Source organism: Mastigoproctus giganteus, chromosome 9, assembly GCF_048544385.1.
Source record: "Mastigoproctus giganteus isolate SK-2022 chromosome 9, ASM4854438v1, whole genome shotgun sequence".
In the NCBI taxonomy this organism is placed as follows: domain Eukaryota; kingdom Metazoa; phylum Arthropoda; class Arachnida; order Uropygi; family Thelyphonidae; genus Mastigoproctus; species Mastigoproctus giganteus.
Window position 1 is genome coordinate 94,099,559 of NC_143583.1, and position 22,332 is coordinate 94,121,890.

Sequence of the window (22,332 nt, forward strand, 5' to 3'; positions counted from 1 at the left end):
TAAATAAATTTAAGGCTGAACTGGACAGACATTTGGAACGAATGGAGAGGTGAAATGGGAGGTTTTTTTTTTTTTTTTTTGGCTGATGCTGCATAAGCTTGCTTTCTTGCTTTGTATGCCTCTACTAATGCTAAATGCTAATGCTAATCTAACCTCTAAACATCTAACACTTCTGCATTCCTTTCACAAATACACGTGGTCTCAATTCCAATCTCAATATGACCATTTCCACTTACCAAATCCCACTTATTTTTGCTGACAGAATTCAAATTATTGGTTGTTTCAACAACTGCTCATCACAGTTGTCCTAAATATTCACTGGATGATTCTTTTTGCTTCAAAGGTGATACTTATGCATATGTCCACTCTGATATTCCTTCTCAGAGACTTAGTAATTTGGAATCTCCTTTTTTCAATCTTCTGTGGCTTAAAATCTCTGTACCCTATTATGTCAAATTCATCTGTCACCTCATCATTAGCTAATTCCACTAATCAGTGGAACACTGACTTCCTTTCTTTGAAACTCGACTTTGTCCAGTCCAATTTTCCTAATAGTGAGGTAATTTTCCCTGGCAATTATAATGTTCAAAAACTGTGGCCAGCTTCAGCTTTTTAATCAAATGGGCCCAGCAGGTTAAGATGCTGAGACTTTTGCAATTACTAATGACCTCACACAAGATTTTTCATTTACCTATCAGAATACCAGACAATCCTAACCACACATACACCAACACTTGATCTTTTTCTCAAAAACAACGCTACCAAGTACATGCAGAAGTGAGTGGTGTTCTAGGCACCACAGTTCACAACTTGGTGATGGTCTCTTCTCCAATGGACCCCTCTCTCTCTCTCTTTTGTGGGCCATTCTCAGCCTCACTTTGTTTGGCATTACAAGAATGCAAAATGGGATGATCTGCGATATTTTTATTCTTCTTACCTTTGTTTGATTCCTGTTTTAAATCTTCTGAAATCAATATTTGCCCACATTGTATCAGTGAAATTATTCATGTAGAGATGAAATCCATTATCCTGTACTCCACCTTAAAATCTCATCCTTTAACTAAACTTTGGTTTTTCAATAAATGTGCTAAGGCTGATAAGCATGTCACTTATCACATTTTGGCTTACATCTAAATCATCAGATTCATTTTCTGCCTACATAAAAGCTCACAACAATTGTAATTGTTGTGAGCTTTTATGTAGTTATTAATCAGTCCAACTAGAGCAGAAAACTTACTTCTTGTCCAAATGGTAGTCGAGCATTCTGATCTCTTGCCAAAACTACTGGCCACATTTTTTTTCCATCTGTACTCCCACCTCTGTTAAAACCTGATGGTTCTATTGCCACTTCATCTAAAGATAAAGCTGACTTACTAGCAACCTACTATTCTTCTGATTCTTGTACTGACAATCATGGTAAACCACCTCCTACCATTCCAGTACATTCAACTCAATATCGCCTGTGGTCTACCGTCAAAAGGATCAGTAGAAGGTAGAAATTTAAACAATTTTGATGCCCATAAAACTCAGGTCCTGATGGTATTTCTCCACTAGTTCTCAAAACCTGTGCTCCCAAGCTTACTACTGTTCTGTGTCACCTTTTTTATACTTTCTTATTCCACTGGTGGGGTGCCCTTTTACTTGGAAATTTGCTCATATCTAGCCGGTTTTTCAAAAGGGTGACAAATCCACCCCATCCAACTATTGTCCTACTGCATTTATCTCTACTCTTTCTGAAGTAATGGAGAAATCCATTAATTTCCAACTACTTAAACTATCTTGAAACCTTCCATCTCATCAATTATTGCCAATATGGATCCATCGGTGTCAATCCAAAGGTGATATACTGGCTTATGTAACCCATCTGTGGACAAATTTAATTGAAAAGTTTGGTGAAACTCAAGCATTTGCTCTTGACACTTCTAAAGCTTTTAATAGCGTTTGGCATAAATGTCTTCTAAATGAGTTTCCATCTTATTAATTGACAACTGATTTTTGTAATTGGGTATTCAGTTTTCTCTCTGACCACTTACTGCAGATGGGAAATGGCTATCTCTCTGTCTTCTAACTTCTCCATTAATGCTGGTGTTCCTCAGTGTTCACTTCTTTCTTCCATTCTTTTCCTCTTGTATATTAATTACATATTTCCATTGACTGAAAATCTTATCCACAGTTTTGCTGATGATTTTTTGCTGATGATAACACATTGCATTTCACCTTCCAGTTTGAGAAACCTTGTCCTGCACAATCAGCTTAAACTTCCTGAATATCCATTTTCACTTCCTTAAATGCTGATCTCCAGGTAATTTCTTCACTGGGGCAAAGATAACTTAGTTAATTTCCTTCTAGAACACAGTCCTGTCTTATATCTCACAAAAAGGATTCTTCTGCTCTTATACTTTTCTTTGACAACACTCAGATTTCTAGACAAGATATTGTATCTCTATTAGGGGTTATTCTGACTTCTCATCTCTGATGGCATAAGCACATCACAAATATTGCTTCCTCTGCATCTAAAAAACTGGGTTTTCTCTTTCACTCTCAACATACTTTTCTTGCTTACAAGTTAGTGCAAATGCATCAGATCTGCTCGCAGCTAATTAATAAATAGTTATAAGATTGGCATTATTATGTATAACTCATGTTGTGAATACCTTCATAATGAGTTGCCACGATACTGCAATACCTCAAATAAGTAACTCTTCACCATAGGAGAAGACTATTATTACTTATTCTCAGCAGATGCCACCACCCAGGCGGCACCGTTTCGGAGCTGATTGGCTCTTCTTCGGTGGGTGGGTGGGTGGGCAGGCACTGTGGTGTTGCAATGATGGCAAGGCAGATGCAAAGTATAACTCCACAATATGAGAGATGCCTGATGGTGTGTTACTAACTTGTAAGCATGTTAACTCACTACGCAACTTGAGGCTTTTGCCATAAAATGCGATATTACTTTTCTTCTAACCAATTAATCACTCTGCACAAATATCAAATCTGCTCGACCAAGGAATATTGTTTCTACAACTTGGGTGGTTCCCCCAAAACCTCTCTCAGGCTTGTAGACTCCATTCAAAACAGGGCAGTTAGATTAATTAATGAACCATCTCTTACAAAGCCGCTCCACTCTCTGTTTCATAGATTCTCTGTTTCTGCTGCATGCCTTTTTTATAGTTACTTCCATGGCCGCTGTTCTTTTGAATTATCATCTATAATTCCTCCTCTCTCTAACAAACCAGTCTCTTGTCTGAACATGTGTCATAACCAGTCAACATCCATTTACTGTTCAACTTCAAACTCACTGAACTAAATTTTCTTCTTCTTCTTCATCCCTTTAACTTATTTTTTTCTGTAACAACTTCCCTCCATATGTATTTCCTGAAAATTACAATCTATGGAAATTCTGTTAACAAGTATATTCATCTTCTCAACTTTCAACCCAGGCAGTGTATTAAGTAGTACAGGTTCTAATACCTTTCATGTTTGGGGTTTCCATGGAAAAAAAAAAATCTTCATGTATCAATCCAAAATTGATATTTAGCTTATTGGCAATTTGCAAAGCATCATCAGTAATCATACCATTCATATCCAGTGGACCAATGTGATTTATCAAATTTCTTCCACAGTTAACTAGTTCAGAAAAGGAGGAATTACCTCTATGATGTCCTGTAGACCACTTCTGTGTTGATACTCTCTTTTGTTGAATTAACTACGCAAATAATTTAAATGAATTCCTCACACTCGTAGACAAAATCAGTGATTGAATGCACCATGGAATCGGAAGCCCACGGACCACAAACCCAACCCCAAAATACATTGAATCACCAACCCAAATCTTTGAGTGAGAGAAGACAATAAATCCATACTTTAAAACAATTTAAATAATAAATTCATCATTCATTAAAAGAATTTTGTTACTTACCTGAAGTGGACGGGGCTTTTCGACTAGTCATGATCACAGGAAAGTGTAACCACGAGTTTTGTGACAGAATTTATAGCATGGAGATTAGTTGCTTAATTGGAGATTGATTGTCTTGGTGCATGCACATGAAGGACCATAAATCTGAGATGGGTATGGGTGACATACATTGGCTGAATTTTGATGCAATTTAATTTCAAGTGTCTCAGCAATTAATAATTTGGTGTAATCATATTGGATGCTAAGTATTTCTGCTTGTTGAATAGAATCCAACATGATTACACCAAATTATTAATTACTGAGACACTTAAAAATAAATTACATTAACATTCAGTCAATGCACGTCGAGCCTACCCCATCTCAGATTCATAGTCCTTCATGTGCATGCACCAAGACAGTAAGTAATCTCCATGCTCCACATCTCCAGTCCATGGGTACCTCCCCTGAGTTCAAAGAAGCTCTCATAATTATGGCTAAGGGTTTGCTTACTTTCTTTGCTGCCTCCTTTAATATAACTGGATTGATCCTCCACTTTCTCCTCTCAGTTATTACAAAATCATCTAGCTCACTGCCAGAGTTTAACTCACCTCTGGCATTCCCCTCCCTGAATAACTCCTCACGTGTGAATGTAGATGCAAAATACTCATTTAGTTTGTTAGCCACCTGAGCAGGATCATCAACAGTTGAACCACCAATATCCAGTGGACCAATCTGATTCATCCCTTTCATTCTAGAGTTTACATAAGTAAAGACCTCTTTGCTGTTTTTCTTTGCATCCTTTGCAAAAGATTTCTCATAATCTGCCTTTGCTTGCCTAATCTCCTTTGTGACTTGGTTACAGACCAGCTTATATCTATCATAGGCTTCCATGTCACCCATTAATTTATATGTATCCCATGCATTTTGCTTTTCTGCCACATGTCTAATTAGTTCATCTGACATCCATTTAGGCCTAAATCTTGTTTTGAACAATATTTCTTAGTTGGCATGAAAAGCCTACTAGCTTCCAAGATAAATTCTTTGAATGCTTCCTATTTTGAATTTGCTGTTGGTAACATCATCAGTTGGTCCCACAGTATAGAATTTAAATATTGTCTCAGACCATCGTAGTCACCTTTACGAAAGCAAAAACCCTTCCCTTTACCCCTGATGGCAATTATCTCTTTGAGTAAATCCCACTTCAGCACACTGTGATCACTGCCACCTAGTGGTTCCTTTATCTGCAGATTCTTAATGCATGAAGAATCACTACTGATAATCAGATCAAGAGTATTACTCCCTCTAGTTGCCTCCCAAGCATGCTGATGCAGAAAACAATCATCCAATAAATCCACAAAAGCCTTGCTAGTGTGTGAGTGACCAACCCACAAATTCCAGTCAATATCTGGGAAATTAAAATCCCCCATTATAAGACTCTGATTTACTGCCCACTCTATTTCCTGTACAGTTTCTTATTATACTCATCGGAGTCATTAGGCCTATAACACACTCTCAAATTTGATCTCCCAATGCTTATGTCACACCAAACTGGCTCGACACTGCACTGCACTGTCCAGCGATGTCGACTGGCTTCACTTCCTTGGATTTATGTGTTTCTTAACGAATAGCATAACTCCTCCTCCCTTCCTATCCTGTCCATCCTTCCTGTACACATTCTACTCCCCAAATTCCAGTTCTGCATTCCTTATATCTGTGTGACACTATGTCTCTGATATCCCAACAATATCTGCCTTTGATGTTTTGAACAATACCTCAAATTCACCAAATCTATTTATCAAACTTCTAACACTGCATCTGGATAATATTTACATCAGCAAATATTCTTGCACCCTTTCTATTTAAGTATATCCCATCCCTGTAGAAGCAGTCTCTCCTGTTATAGATCGGATATGAGGCGAAGAATCATCCAGCCTATAGATGAAGGTTTGGGAACATCATCTGATATTGCAAAGCAGATAACTATTCTAGAAGCACTTCACATGAAAACGAGTGCCTGAAATGAAGTTTCCGAAACCTGCATTAGCAACTGTTTCAAAAAATGTGGATTAATTATTCATGATGGACAACTAAGTCACAATACTGATCACGTTGAAAAGCCTGAAGACATGGGTGAACAGGAGTTTAATGACTGGGTGGACGTAGATGGTGATCTACAAGTTACTACAGCTTTAACAGATGAAAAAAATTGCCCAGTCTGTTACTGATAATTTTGACAAGCAGGAAGAAAATGAAGATGAACCCGAACGAATTCCAGTTACAAAACGGCAAACTCATGAAGCTATAGCCATTCTGAGAAGAGTGTTGGAAGAAACTGGTGCAAGTGGTCATGAATATAGACTGTTATACGATACTGAAAAATCTATAAACAGACTTTGTAGTGATAATTTAAAGCAATCTAAAATAAGTGACTATTTTAAATTATAATCATATTGCAAAGTGTTATGTTTAATTAATATCAAGCTATGTACGTAAGTATAAATTTATTTTTATTTTGCTAACCTGGGGATAAATTTATTTTTATTTTGTTCGGAATGTAAAAATCGGAATATTCTTCAGATTTTTACATATCATTTAATTGGTTATAAAGTGTAAATTTGTGCTTTATATCTTTATTTTTATAGCATCTGGATAATATTTGTCGACTTTTGCTTATTAGAATCGCCATTTATTAAAATCAAAATTAAATTTGCAAACATGGTCACTATAACCGGTGCTTACTGTATCTTCCTCCATTTTTGCTGCTTGAGGTCTCCACTGTCTTTGTCTTTTATGCTCAAATACTTCCTTTGTATTGTTTTTTTCACACTGGAAGCAGTGAGTTCATTTACTACTTTTTTTTTCTTTATTGTTCTTTTCGTTCCTCTGTTAAGTCGATCATAAACCATATACCTGCTGCTTCTCCATATTCCTTTTGGCCCTAACCATATTTTACAAACATTTAGTTTTAAATTCACTAATTTCTTAGTTTTATTTTTACTGCATAAAATGGGCTTTGTGTTAGAAACAGAGACTCTTTATACTGTTGGCTTTTTGTGCATTATACAACAATGCCTTATCTATTTTTATACATACACTGTGATTTCATTAGTTCCTTTACTCTTTTACTTATATTTCTTAAATATACATAAAAGAGTAAGTGAAGAAAACTATGAGAAAGAGGAAGAGGAACAATATGAGTTGCAGAAAGAGGAAGGAATTTGAAGAGAACAATGACAATTTGGTGGAAAGAAATATAGAAATGAATAAAATGCATATGTTTGTTTTGTGGATTTGGAAATGGATGAATTCGAAATTGGAACAGGGTGTTAATTGCACTAATACATAAAAAAGGAAATACAGCTGACTGTGGAAATCACAAAAATTGCATGCCACAGTGTACTCAGTAAAATCTATATAAGTATGTTTGAGAAAATGGTTAGTATTACTGATGAATATAACTCTGGGAAGAACAGTAAGGTAATTACTATTATTAGTAGTACTGGAAAATGATGCTAGGAAGCAAGCTTATAAAGCATCAGCAAAAAAAAAAAAAAAAAAAACACACACACTACACAATCCACCTCATCTAACAATATTTTTAATTCTTCTTTAAATTTATTCAAATTACCCACTTCTGCGATACTAGATGGTAGTTTATTCCAACAATTATTTACTATCTGGCTGTTATACGATACACATCTCTATTCTCACATTTTCACACCTCTATTCTAGTTACTATTCTCTGCATCTGTTCCAAGAGATCCACATCTTTCCTAAAATGTGGCTTCCAGACTTATATTGCAGCATTCAAGATGTGGCTTAACCACTGCCTTATACAATGGGATAATCACTTCCTTGTTCCTGCTGGCAAAGTTTATGTATAAAACTGACAGAACCCCATGAGTTGTTCTAACAGCCTGTCTGCACTGATCAAAAAACTTCATGTCAGACTGTACAATTACATGGTACCTCCTAATTGATATGTTATTCTGGGATTACTGCTATCAAACATGCAGTACCTTGCATTTAACAATATTAAATCTCAATTGCGACTTATCAGCCCATCTGCATAATTATTCTAGGTCTTACTGCAGTAGTATGCCTTGAATCCCATCATTAATCCCCACCCTGCCAACTTTTGTATCACCTGCAAACTTAGACAGTAAGCTTGATATGCCTTCATCAGTATTGCTAATAGACACTGTAAAAAGTAAGGGGCCCAGCAATGAACTCGGAGGGACTCTACTAATAACTTTAGTCCAAGTAGAGCATACCATTTATAACCACCACCCACCATCTTCTGCCACTCAGCCATCCAAAGGGATGCATAAAGATTCATAGCAGTAACTTGCCCTTAATGCCATATTGCTCCAATTTGTACAGCAGTCTTTTGTGTAGAAAAGTGTCAAAAACTTTACTGAAATCTAAATATATGATGTAAAAATTATTATTTGCATCAGAGTTGTTAATCAGACTGGTGAGACAGAACTCCCCATCCTAACAAACTCATACTGTGATTTCCACATGATTACATTCCTGTTAAGATGATCTTGCAATATTTCATTAACCACTAACTCCATTATTTTCCCTGGAACAGAAGCTTAAAGGTCTATAATTACTCACATCATCCTTTGATCCCCCCTTTGTGAATAAGAAATACACTTGCACTCCTCCAATCCATAGGATTCATTCACCCTTAGAGCACCATTAGATTCACCCTCCCATGAATCTAAGAATGTGCTCATAATTATCACCAAGAGTTTTCTTACTTCTTGTTTCAGGTCAAACACAGGATAACAGAATCAAATTTCACTAAAACAAGCCACAGAAAAGTCATGGGAACATAACAAAAACCTTATTTAGGATTTGCTGATCCTGAAATACATATAATAAAGTGTCTAGAAATCTGCTCTTTCAAAATTTAGAAAAATATGTCATCAAGAATAATCTTTTAAGTGGAATAAAGAAGTTGGCTTAAAAATGGAAAGCCTGCAGTAAGAATTGACAGCAGCAATGGAATATAATTTAAGATTATATTGGAATAAGACAGAACTTTTGCATCTACATTAACACATAAGGAGTTATTGAAGGAGGGGAATGCCAGAAGTTTATCAAACTCTAACAGGGAGACAAGTGATTTTGTAATAACTGAGAGCAAAGCGGAGGCAGAAATTTTTGAAGTTAAACATAAAAAATGCACCTGGGGCAGATGGAATCTATCCAGTTATAATAAAGGAGGCAACAAGGGAAGTAAGTAAACCCTTAGCCATAATTATGAGAGAATCCTTAGAGTCAGGAGAGGTTCCCATGGACTGGAGATGTACAAATGTATCACCAATTCATAAAGGGGGTTCAAAGGGTGACAGAAATAATTATAGACCTGTTAGTTTAACTTCTGTTCTGAGGAAAATAATAGATACTAGTTAAATAATAGATACGAGGAGATACTAGTTAAAGAGATGAAACAGAATCACCTAGACAAGACAGCAGCAATAGTTCAGACACAGCATGGGTTTGTTAAGGTGAAGTCTTGTCTGACCAGTTTTATTGGATACTACGATGTGGTTATAAAGAAACTGGATGCTAAAAATAATTTTGATATCATATACAGTGGTACCTTGGTTTGCGAGCATAATTCATTCCGGAAACGTGCTCGTAATCCAAAGCACTCGTATATCAAAGCGAATTTCCCCATAAGAAATAATGGAAACCCAGATGATTTGTTCCAAAACTCAAAAATATTCATATACTGTAAAAATGATTAATACAAAATACATACATACCTTTTTATATTTTTAAAAGCAATCGAATTTATTAATTATTGGGTAGGACGACTTTCGCTGTCACTAACGGAATCACTACTATCTGTTGACTTTTTCTTTTTGTGCGACTTTAACAAGGAACCTCTCCAATGACACTTGCTTTTGCCTCCTTTTGAGGATTTCACGGAAATATGACATTGCATTGTCGTTAAACAGATTCATCGCTCGCACTGCCACAGCCTTACTCGGGTGGTGGTTTTCTACAAAATTTTGCACTGTTTCCCACATTTTACAAACCTCCCTAATCTCATTTGAAGAGAGGGATGTCTCCATTTTTTTCTCCTCCTCCTCCTCCTCCTCCTCATACGGGATCTCCTTCATAACCTCTTGCTGTTGCTCGCGATACAGATCCATCAGTTCGTCGGTGGTAAACTCCTGGCCATGTTCCTCCACCAGCTCTTGAATGTCATCCTTATTCACCTTCAGTCCCATGGTCGTCCCCAAGGACACAATTTCATCGACAACTGGCAGCTCCTGTTCATGAGCAAACCCTTCAATGCAATCAGACCACAGTTTTCTCCAAGCAGAATTGAGGGTTCTCTTGATGACCCCATCCCAGGCTTTATCGATGATTTTGAGGCAGTTTACGATGTGGAAATGATTTTTCCAAAACTCTCGGAGGGTAAGGTTAGTTCCTTCGGTCACCTCGAAGCATCGCTGAAATAGTGCCTTGATGTAAAGCTTTTTAAAGTTCGAAATGACCTGTGGATCCATGGGCTGGAGTAATGGAGTAGTGCTGGGAGGAAGGAACTGGACCTTAATGAATTTGAATTCTTCCAGTAAGTCGTCTCAAGGTCTGGAGGATGAGCAGGAGCATTATCCATAATCAGCAAGACTTTGAGTGGCAGTTTTTTTTCTAAAAGGTATTTCTTCACAGCAGGACCGAAGACCTCGTTGAGCCACTCAACGAACAAGATACGAGTGACCCAAGTCTTGCTGTTGGACCTCCACATAACGGTTAACTGGCTCTTCTGCACCTTGCATTTCTTGAAGGCTCGTGGATTCTCAGAATGATACACGAGCAGGGGCTTGACTTTGAAATCACCACTTGCATTAGCACACAGCAAGAGAGTGAGACGGTCTTTCATGGGCTTGGGACCGAGCATTGCATTCTCTTCTGCTGTAATGTAGGTCCTCTTTGGCATCTTTTTCCAAAAAAGCCCCGACTCATCACAATTAAAAACTTGCTGCAGCAGGTAACACTCGGAAACCACGAGCTTCTGGAACTCGGCAACGAACACCTCAGCTGCCTTAGCGTCCGAACTCGCAGCCTCTCCGTGCCTCACAACACTATGGATGCCACTTCTCCTCTTAAAGTTATCAAACCATCCCCTGCTCGCCTTGAAGCCTTCTTCGTTTTCTGTAGATGTACCTGGCAGTTTACTTACGAGGTCGGCGTACAAGGCCTTTCCCTTCTCACAGATCAAGTTCTCGGTCACAGTATCACCTGCTAGTTGCTTCTCGTTTATCCACACCAAAAGCAACTTTTCTACATCTTCCAGAATACGTGGTCGTTTCTTTGATATTCTCGTGACTCCTTTTGCTACATCTAGTCCCCTTAGTTCTTTTTTAATATTGTGCAAATTGTTGACGTAGACTTCTTATAAAATCTTGCGATGATGGCCACTTTCATACCTTGTTCGTGCTTCTCGATGATTTCCTTCTTAATTTCTACCATAATCATCTCCTTCTTCTTACCGCCTTCCTTTTCAACCCTTTTCTTCATTGGGGCCATTTTCGTAGTGCACAGTTAATAAATAATAGTCACTAAATTTGAACACAAAAAAAAAAAAGCTTTACGCACATACACGTGGTCACAACGCTAGCACGAATGTTCACTACAATGTTGACTGTATACGAATGAGATATGCGGACTGAGACCGAGCATGCGAGACGATTAACCACAATCCCGAGCAGCATGTGATCACGTGACGCTCGGCAGACAATTTTTAGGAAATAAAGCACAATTACAAAATGAGGAGGTACTCTTGATACACATAAATAAAGCTGCGTGCGTGTAGCAACTGAATAAACAACACCATAAAGGCAGAGATACACTATTAACACCTCACATTTTCCTAAAGCACATTTCTAGGGGTTACTACCATAAAACAATAAAAACAATTTCCAGTTGCGTTTCTGCCAGTGGAATCTGCTATAAACTGGTAATAAACTCGATCTAATTGCATTTGCGATTATACCGATAGCTGGAATTGTGTTAGTTTTTACATTATTATGGTGAAATGTACTTCCCCTCACTGATATAAAAAACATAAATACATTTTCAGAATCTTCTCTTCATTCCTATCGTGTTGCGTTCAGTTGGGGTGATTCCACGTTCGACTGCCATTTCTTGTAAACACAAAGGCGAATCATGCATAAGCGAATTCAGTTCGTGTTTATATACGATATCGTTCCCCTATTTATAAATCATGTATGATCGAATTCGTGTAGTGTAAACACGTGTTATACGAGGACTGGCTGTACTCGTATTGCAAGACCTCGCTCGTTTATCAAGTTAAAATTTATTAAAAATTTTTGCTCGTCTTGCAAAACACTCGCAGACCAAGTTACTCGCAATCCAAGGTACCACTGTACTTGGATTTTAAGAAAGCTTTTGATACTGTTGCACATGGAAGACTGCTGTACAAATTGGAGCAGTATGGCATTAAGGGTAAGTTACTGCAATGGATAAAAGGATGGCTGAGTGGGAGATGGCAGACAGTGGTAATAAATGGACACTGCTCTACATGGACTAACGTTATTAGCAGAGTCCCCCAGGGTTCGGTGCTGGGCCCATTGTTGTTTTCTGTATTTATCAATGATATCAATGAAGGTATATCAGGCTTAATGTTCAAGTTTGCAGATGATACAAAGGTTGGCAGGGTTGTTAATGACACTAAACACAGTATTCTACTGCAACAGGATCTAGAAAAGTTAGGCATATGGGCTGAGAAGTGGCAATTGAAGTTTAACATTGACAAATGCAAAGTACTGCATATGGGTAGCAGTAATCCCAGAGAAATGTACCAACCGGGTGGTGTTACACTCAGGGAGGTGGAGAATGAAAAAGACTTGGGGGTAATTGTGCAGTCAGATATGAAGTTCTCTGAGCAGTGCAGATGGGCTGCTAGAGCAGGTCATGGAGTTTTGTCAATGATATATAAGAATTTTGCTAACAGAGACAAGGAGGTGATTATCCCTGTGTATAAGGCAATGGTCAGGCCATACCTTGAGTACTGTATACAGGTCTGGAGGCCTCATTTTAGGAAGGATGTAGAGTTACTAGAACGAGTACAGAGAAGGGCAACAAGATTGGTGAGAGGAAAAGGGGTACGCTTATGAAGAAAGGCTTAAGTTCTGCAAGTTGCAGCATTTGGTGATCTGATTGAGGTGTGTAAGGCCTTGAACGGTTTGAGCAGGCTCAATGCTGACAGGATACTTCTGCTTGCTCAAACTAAGAACCTGAGGGGGGGGGAATAGATTCAAATTGAGGAAAAACAGTTGTAGAATAGATGTGCGGAAGTTTGCCTTTAGCCAATGGGTAGTTGATTGCTGAACAGACTTCCATCTGTTGTTGTGAAAGTTGATAGCTTAAATAAATTTAATGCTGAACTAGACAAACAGTTGGAGTGACCGAATGGGTGAAATGGTTATGGTTTTCTTTTCTTTTCTTTTTTTTTTTTTTTTTTTATTGGCTGATGCTGTATAAGCTTGCTTTCTTGCATCATATGCCTCAACTAATGCTAATGCTAACTACACCTCATTACCTCTTCTCTTTATAATTTTCACAAACCATTTAACAACAAATATGCGATAAGTCACCTGTCAGCTGCTGACAAAGTTTGGTGTTCGGACTGTAAAAACTGGAATATTATTATATGTTGATAATACTGTGCTGTTAAATAGGACATTGCCAGATCCTAAAAATTAGATTTAGGTTATTGACAATATAGAATGAAATTTAGTTACACAAAACCAAAAGTTATGAAATTGTGCATATGCAAAAAAAAAAAAAAAAAAAAACTTCCCTCATATTACTTCTATTATAAAAAATTGTTTATAAAATTCCTCCTTTAATTTGCCAAAATCTTCACCTCAGCAACATGTTCTGATGCTCCATAACATGCTGCCTAAATGTAAATTTCAAAAGATACGAGGTCCCTATTGTCCCCATATGATTTTATAGTTATGTCCACTGATTCTTGTTTCACCCACTAATAAGAACTTCCTCGATCATTTATTTTAATAATCTCCCTATGGTCTTATACATTTCAATCAAATCTCCTCCCCAAAGTGTCTGGTATCTTCTGAGCCATTCCTCATAGTGGTAGCACTTGACAATCTTCACCAATCTAGTTGCCTTTCTCTACATCTTTTCTAAAAGTTCTATATCTTTCTTTAGATGCAACTTATAAACTTATATACAACATTCAAAGTGTGGTCTCACGATAACTTTATAGGGAGAGATAATAACCTCCTTCTTTCTACTTGCAAAATTCTGATAAATTATACACTGAACACCATGTGCCTTTCTTGTCACCTGTTGAACTACGTGTCTTTCTAAATCATAATTTTTAAGTCTTTCTCCACCTGAATATCCTTTAATGTACCCTCTTCTTCAGTCTGTATACTACTCCTAGGTTTCTGTTTCCCAAGTGCAATTTGGTAGCATTAAATTTAAGCTGCAATTTTTAGGTGTGTAGATACCACACACCTAGAATCATTCCAAATCCTTTTGATGCAACATAGCATGGTTCCAATCATTAACCACCCTCTCAACCTTTAAGTCACCAACACACTTTGACAGGTTCCCCTATATTTCCTCAGATATATCACTTAGGAAGATAAGAAATAAGAGGTCTGAGCACTGGAAATAAAAGCAATCTGAGTGCTGGAGTAGCAAGTGGAGTCCCGAGGAGGACCCCACTTGCTACTCCAGTCCACCCTGAAGAATACCCATTTATGACCAGCCTATCCTTCAACTAAACTAATCCATCGATGGATTTTCCCTATTATCCTGACTGTCTACATTTATACATTAACCTCTCATGAGGAAACTGTATTAAAAAACCTTACTAAAATACAGATATATAATGACAAAGTTGTTTCCTGCAGCCAAGTGCTTTTTATAACCTCGTTAGTAATTTACCAGCTGTGTCAGGCATCTCCAATTACAAAACCATTACGAGTGCTATTCTTGTTGAGAGGGTCCTGTATTGTATCTTTAACCACAGACTCCATAATTTTACCAACTACAGAAATCAAACTCACTGGTCTATAATTTTTTATCACTTCTTTAGTCTAAGGGAATAATCTCTGAATCTAACAATGATGATGCCATTACCATTACCAATGATGGGATACACTCACTTGCCACCTTTCCCAGTATAACTGGATATATACCATCCACCTTATGGTTTTAATGCCCATTTTATGCATTACAATTAGTGATCATAATGCTTATAACCCTTCTGATATCAGTTCCTGAACTGTCATATTTTTGATACTACTTGGACCTTTTTGTGAGAACCAGATCAAGGATATTCGACCTCACACTGAACTTTCTCTAATGAATTGAAATAAATAACAGTCATCTAGCTGATTTAAGAAACTGCCCTCTATTTATACTATATGTCCACAATTTCCAATTTAGAAGAGAGAAATTCAAGTCACCCATAATTCAAATCCACTGCATTTCAAATGCACCAACCCTTGCTTGCCTTTTCAAACTGCCTAAAGAGATTTTTATTGTATTCTTCAGTATCATTTGGCCTGCAACAAACTCCCACTATCATCTTTCCTTTACCACGAGTCATCTTACACCGCACTGACTCAGCACCCATCTGGCCTTGATCAGACTCTGGAAACCATCGTGTTGCTTTTAAGCAACTTTTGGTAAGCAGCACAAACCCTCTTCCACCCTTTTGCTCCTACCTATCTCTCCTGAACACACTGCATTTCGTGATGAAATCTGTCATCCTATTTCATTACAGCACTGTGTTTCAATTATTCCTACAATATCAGTGTGAACTGATCTGATCAGAAGCTCAAGTTTGCTCATTTTATTTACAGCGATCCTAGCATTTCTATATAAACAGGTTAAATTTTGTACTTTTTTTTACTTTTTATTAACTCTAATACATCCTTTACATTTATTTACCCAAGTATTTCTCTGTAGCATGCAACTATTGGAGATTTTTGTCTAATTCATTGACTCGTTCCACATATATGGAATTATAAGGTTTTCCACATACATGGAATTATAACACTAGTACTCTTACTCTTAAGGAGGGTGCATAACTAAGATTAAGAATATTGACGAAGTAACTTGGTCAACAACCTTAGTCTGAGTCACATCAGAAACTTCCCCAAAAATTAGTGGTTCCATGAACCCTTAAGGCCTCCTTTATGGTGGCAACAAAGATCCTTACACCTCTCTTGTTCAAGTGAATTCAAATCTTACAAAAAAAATCCTTTATTTCCTATGGTCAGTCAAAGCTGAGCAACCCCCCCCCCACCTGTCTTGTCTTGTCTTGTCTGGGCAGCACTGCAGACAACTGTGATGAGTTATAAATTCAGGAAGTCTTTAATGAAGAAGGAAATAAACAAAAGAATAAGTTAATTGTGAAGTGATAACAAATTAATTTGGTAAAAAAGAGAAATTAACAAAAAGATAAACTAAGCTGTTTATTACACAGTTTTTAAGCCTAATTCTATGGAGCTCAGAGCTGGATAAGAAATATAAAGTGACTGATCAAAAATTAGAAGGTAAAATTAGCTAAACAGTGCAATCGAGGAAATTAACTAAACAATTAAGAATTACAACAAATACAAATACAAAAATTTTAAAACATCTGAGAAGGAAATTGCAGCTGTTGACCTGTTTTCTGATTTGGGTTCACAAAAACCAAAATGAAGTAATTCTCTGAAGTTCAGATCGACAAGCTGATAAAATTTATTTCAATAGTACAAAAATGGATGAGGAGGATATAATTTCATCAAAACACAAAAAAAAAAAATAAAATAAAATAAATAAAATAATGAGCTTTCCAATTAAAAAAAAAAAAAAAACTAAATAATTAGGTAATTTGGTTCCACAGGTTTTAACTGACATTCTCTCAGTAATGATAACTATGATAGCCACTCAGAAGCCTAAAATGTCAATATTCAGTTCCCATCTTTTAGAGGCTAGGTTAAATTTTAGCAAAGTTCAATCATTGTGCAATAGCCAAATCCTCTGTTTCATATTGGTGGGACTATTAATAACATTGGATGTAATTCTCATGTTCAAAAATATTATGTCTAGTATGCTGGAAGTGATCAAGACCAATCTTCTGTGGAAATAGATGGCAGATCACTCATCACCTTATTTAACTCCCTCACAAGTATATATACAAGGGGGATATCAAAAAGTTCATACTCTTACCTAGAAATCATAGCCCTAGAAAGGTGAAGCTTCACAGGAACTTTAATCCTTTTCTACCTACTCTCCATGTATAATAACACATTTCTCCCATCTATGGATCAGTTGTTTAATGCCTTGATCATAGAAGTTTGCACTTTTTGCCTGAAATCACGATTCCATTTCATGTTTGTTTGGGGATTTATTAGGTGCACTGGCATCTGTGGCCATAGTGCACCAGTTCCGCTTCATTGATACAAATCAAAGTGGCATCCATGGCATCCTGAGACAAATCAAAAGTGGCATCCATGCAATGGTTTCTCGTAACAAGAAGAAATCTCATGCTGCTAGGTCAGGAGAATAGGGTGGGTGCTACAGTAGTTTGAAGCTGCACTGAGCAACAAAGCTGGTGCATTGTCGGACAGAAGATGGACACCTTTGGTTAACAGTCCACGTCTTTTCACCTTCAAAACATCGCATAACTTTTTCAAAAGATTTCTGTAGTTATTCTCCGGTAAGTGTGGAACCACAAGGTAGGTAATCTGTCAGGATAATCCCTTTTCTGTCCCAAAACACAGACAACATCATCTTCTTTGCAGAAAGAGTGGCCTTTGACTTTTTGGGAGGTGGGGAGAAGGTGTGCTCCACTGCTTTGACATGTCTTTAGTCTCCAGATCATACTGGTACACGCAGCATTCGTCATTTGCCACCAACCGATCAAAAAAGTTCTCAACATCCACATTACACAAATCCAACAGTTGGCAAGAACATTGCATTCAACATTGCTTCTGCGAAGGTGTCAGCAATCTTGGAACCCATCATGCGGAGACCTTAGACATGTGCAGATGGTCTTGTAAAATGCTGTGAGCAGACCCATAACTAATTCCCATTATCACACGTCTGTCACTCAGCACCGGCTGCTCAACCTTTGTAACTGTCTCACTGTCTGTGGATGTTGATGACCTTCCTTCTCTTGGCTCATCAAAGACACTTGTACGACTGCACTGGAACTCCCATTTCCACATTTTTACGGCGTCATAGGATGTACAATTCTGTCTATACACAGCTTTCATTTCTTTGTCAATTTCCTGAGCTTTCTTGCCCTGAAAATGCAGGAACTTGTTCACTGCTTGATACTCCTCTTTGTCAACCATAGCTTCTTCCTCGGATTCTGGGCTCCACCTCTGGGGTACAATCACTATAGGAATGAAATTTCATGTTAGTTATTGAATATGTAAACAACTTATATTAAAAACGGCATCTTCCTACTGATGTTTTATCTAGGTCAGGGTACGAACTTTTTGATACCCCCCTCATATGTACATCTGTGTTTCGAAGGTCACCTCATATGGTTTTTTTTTTTAATGAAAATTTTTTGTGTTCTTAAATGTACAGATTGTCTTGAAGTTTTTCTAATATACATTGCCATTTCTTATCTGATTTCTAGCTAATTGTAGACAATTTATAACAGATAGCAGCACAAAAAAATATTTTGAAATTCAAGGAGGAAATTGTGTCAGCTGACCTCAGTTTCCTGTTTTTAGTTTAAAAAAGACTAAATTAAATTTTATAAAATTCAGATCCACAAGCTAATAAAACTGATTCCAGTGACACATAAATGAACATGGGAGATATTTCATAAAAAAAAAAAAAAAAAAAAAAAAAAAAAAAGCTTTTTAAATGAAATTGGCCTTCTCCAAGCAAACTTGAGACCAGTCACCTGCTAAACTTTGTCTTGATAACAAATATCCAAAGTTGAATCCGAATTGCCAACAAGAATGCAATATTATTTAGTGTATTGAACATAACTATTGGTAAGAAATAGTTTATGTTTTTCTACTTTAGGAACACACCAAACCATTTAAAACTGCATTAAAAAAATTAAATGTGGAGTCAATATTTAATTTTTAAAAATCTGAGTATTCATCCCATGTAATGGCTTTCACAGAGCATATTAGTAGTGACTATAGTTAGCCATGCTGAATAATGAATACTCAGTACAACTGACTGTAGTAATCATTTAACTATTTTTAATGCAGAAAACAACCACATTAACATACAAATAACAGAAACAAAATAAAACACTTCACCTGAAGCTGTTGTGGTAGTTTCATTATCTGCATCTGGTAAAAGACTATTTACATCTAAGTGGTCAAGCTGGGAAGACAATTCCTTTTTTAATATAGCTAATCGTTGCTGGAATGCAATTTTTTCTCTTGCTAATCTTTCCATCTCATGTTCGTATTCCAACTCCTTCCTTCTAAGGTTCTAGAAATTATATAAATTATAATCAAACAAATTAATAAATTTAGTTGACAATAATTTAGAACAGCATTTCCCAACCTGTGGTCTGCATAACTTATGAAAAAGGTAAAGGTAAACTGTAGCCATTATCAACCCACTGCAGGATGGAAACCTCCACAATAATTCATGTTAAGGGAATTGGACCATAATCTGCCATGCTGATTCAGTGCAGGTTGTCAGACTGACTGTATTTGGCAGTCAGGGGTTTGAACTGCTCGGTCTACTCAAAGAGTGTGTGCTACTGCACTCCCGCTCCTGGCCACTCAGCTATGGAGTCTGTCATAACTTATGAAAGTGGTCCTTATATTATATGATCATAGCATATAGTATAAATACCATACAAAAAAATGCAGCTTTTTTGTAGGCAACAATCTCATTTGCAGTAAACAGTTATGCCTATAACAACCTAAAGTATATTGCATATGTTAATTTTCAAGTAAATATCACTGCATTTAAAAAATAGTTATTACTATATTTGCACAACAGTTCAATATTTTTTGTGGTCCATGGCCACTAGCTCAAATATAAAAGTGATTCATGGTTTCCACCACAAATATAAAAGTGATTCATATCTGGAAAAAGTTTGGGAAACACTGATCTAGAAGATTATGCCTTAGAGCCCTTCAAGAACACTGAGTGCAATGTGAGTCATTCAATAATACGTGACCGTCATTATTTAATTAAAGTGATCATGTATATTAAAGTAGCACCACTTAATTTTCAGCACTCATCTAAAATTAAGTGGTGCTAATTTAATACACTTAGTCATTATAATACAGCACACAAGGAGTCCTTAAACTTACAGTTAAAGTGATCATATAATATAAATACCATTCAAAATATATTAAATCAAGAATCCAATATAGTTTTAGTACCACACAAAATATGTATATCATACAATTCCGAAAATAAAAGTTAAAAGAATTTTAATGTGAATTATTAAGTAGAGCACAAATCATCTGAAGGCAACATTCTAAATGTATAATTTTAAGTTAGCTCTTCCCTCTCATTCAAAATCTCACTTTTTTCTCACAATTTAAGGTACTCCTCCTCAAATTCTGTTGTTGTTATATATATATGAAAACTGCAGGCACAGCCCTTCAAAAGCCATTAAAATCCATCCTAAACAACATCCCAAACAGCAACATTATAGTCAATAATATGCTTATTGTTAACAGTGAATGTCTATATATTGCCCATATATAGGCATTCGACTTTCATAGTGTGTTTGCAAGTATGGATCTCAACAATTTTAAATAACTATACAAGGGCTGTAAACAGTGACATAACCTAATGGAATACATTGCTTAACCTATGTATATTCCATAATTATGTACTTGATGGTACCTACAAATTAAAGGCGCATCCATGAGTAGTAGTCAGCTTTGTGCACAAATGCTAATCTGTACTTGTATTCTTCCAAAAAAAAAAAAAAAACACCCTTCTTTGAAAACCTATTCTTCCATTTCATTCAAAATGTACTTGTCCTCAACAGTCCAAATTATCATTCAAAACTTTCGGTAAATTATATCAAGAACTAATTTTAGAAAAAAACTAATACGTCAGATCATAATAGTAATTACCTAGACTTAAAAATTGACATTTATAATCTTCTGATGGATATAGATGTGTATAACAAAAGATACGATTTCAATTTCACCTACTGGTGCAATTTCTGTACTACCTCCGCGATTGAGTGACCCATGCGTTGGGCACCCACTATCATCCCTCTTTCAAAGTCAGTAACTCACAACGTTTATCCATACTGACATCAAATTATCGTCTACGTGAATGCAGTATACCTATATACCTGCCAAGTAGTGGGTTCGTCCACTGGCAAGAGGAATGACAGTGTCGCGTTGCCCAGGAACCAAGTATCCCATGAATTCTGTCCTTTCAGTGTACTTTATTCAATATTTACAGTCTTGTGTACAGCCTCATTTTTATCACTTTAGTTCTCTTATCTGCTTTATTTTGTATTTATCTGCTTACCTTTCATAATTCCCCCATCTTCACTTCATTTCTGTAATTACAACTTTAAATTTAAATTCATACATAAACTTGGCAACTTCAACTCACAACACTCGTTCTATACGAATGGGCAAGCATTACCAGGCTTATCTAAGCACTATCTTATATCTTAGTTCTCACTTTTATCTATACTGTATTTTTTATATATCCAATATTATTAGTTTTCTGAGGATGATGAGAAATTATAGTAATAGTAATCGTGGCATGACTCACATCTAGTGAGTATGGGCTTGGCACACCCAGGATCCTGAGCTGGATATCACCATTCTTTTATTACTTGGTGATTTCCTTCTACTTTTGACTCTCTCTCTCAGGGTAATTCAGGAATTTTTTTTTTTTTTTTTTTTTTGGCTGATGTAGCTAATAATAATAATAATAATAATAATGTGATGCAAGAAAGCAAACGTATGAGCTTATGTAGCATAAACCAAAAAAAAAAAATTCACACAACCATTCCCTCTAAATGTTTCTCCAGTTCCTTCTTAAATTTATTTAATCTATCAACTTCCACAACAATAGATGGAAGTTTGTTCCAGCAATTAACCACCCGCTGGCTAAAGGCAAATTTTCGACATCTATTCTACATCTGTCTTTCCTCAATTTGAATTTATGCTCCCTTAGGTTCTCAATCTGAACAAGTGGAAGAATCCCATCAGAATTCAGTGTGCTCAACCCATTCAAGGCCTTATACACCTCAATCAGATCACCTCGCAGGCACCTAGTCTCCAGCCGCTGCAATTTGCAGAATTTAAGCCTCTCTTGGAAAGAGGATCACTTCATTCCCCTCACCAATCTTGTTGCCCTTCTCTGTTCATGCTCAAGCAACTCTACATCCTTCCTAAAATGAGACCTCCAGACCTGCACGCAGTACTCAA

At 36.7% G+C, this 22,332-nt stretch overlaps 1 protein-coding gene across 1 annotated transcript in view; it reads right to left on the reverse strand.

Moving 5' to 3' along the window:
• Nucleotides 1–22,332, reverse strand: part of LOC150080555 (uncharacterized) — a 144,046-nt gene that overhangs the window by 59,099 nt on the left and 62,615 nt on the right. The window contains exon 5 of the mRNA XM_090380731.1: nucleotides 19,213–19,390. Within this exon, the coding sequence (XP_090236857.1) occupies nucleotides 19,213–19,390 (178 nt within the window). The remainder of the gene's footprint in view (nucleotides 1–19,212; nucleotides 19,391–22,332) is intronic.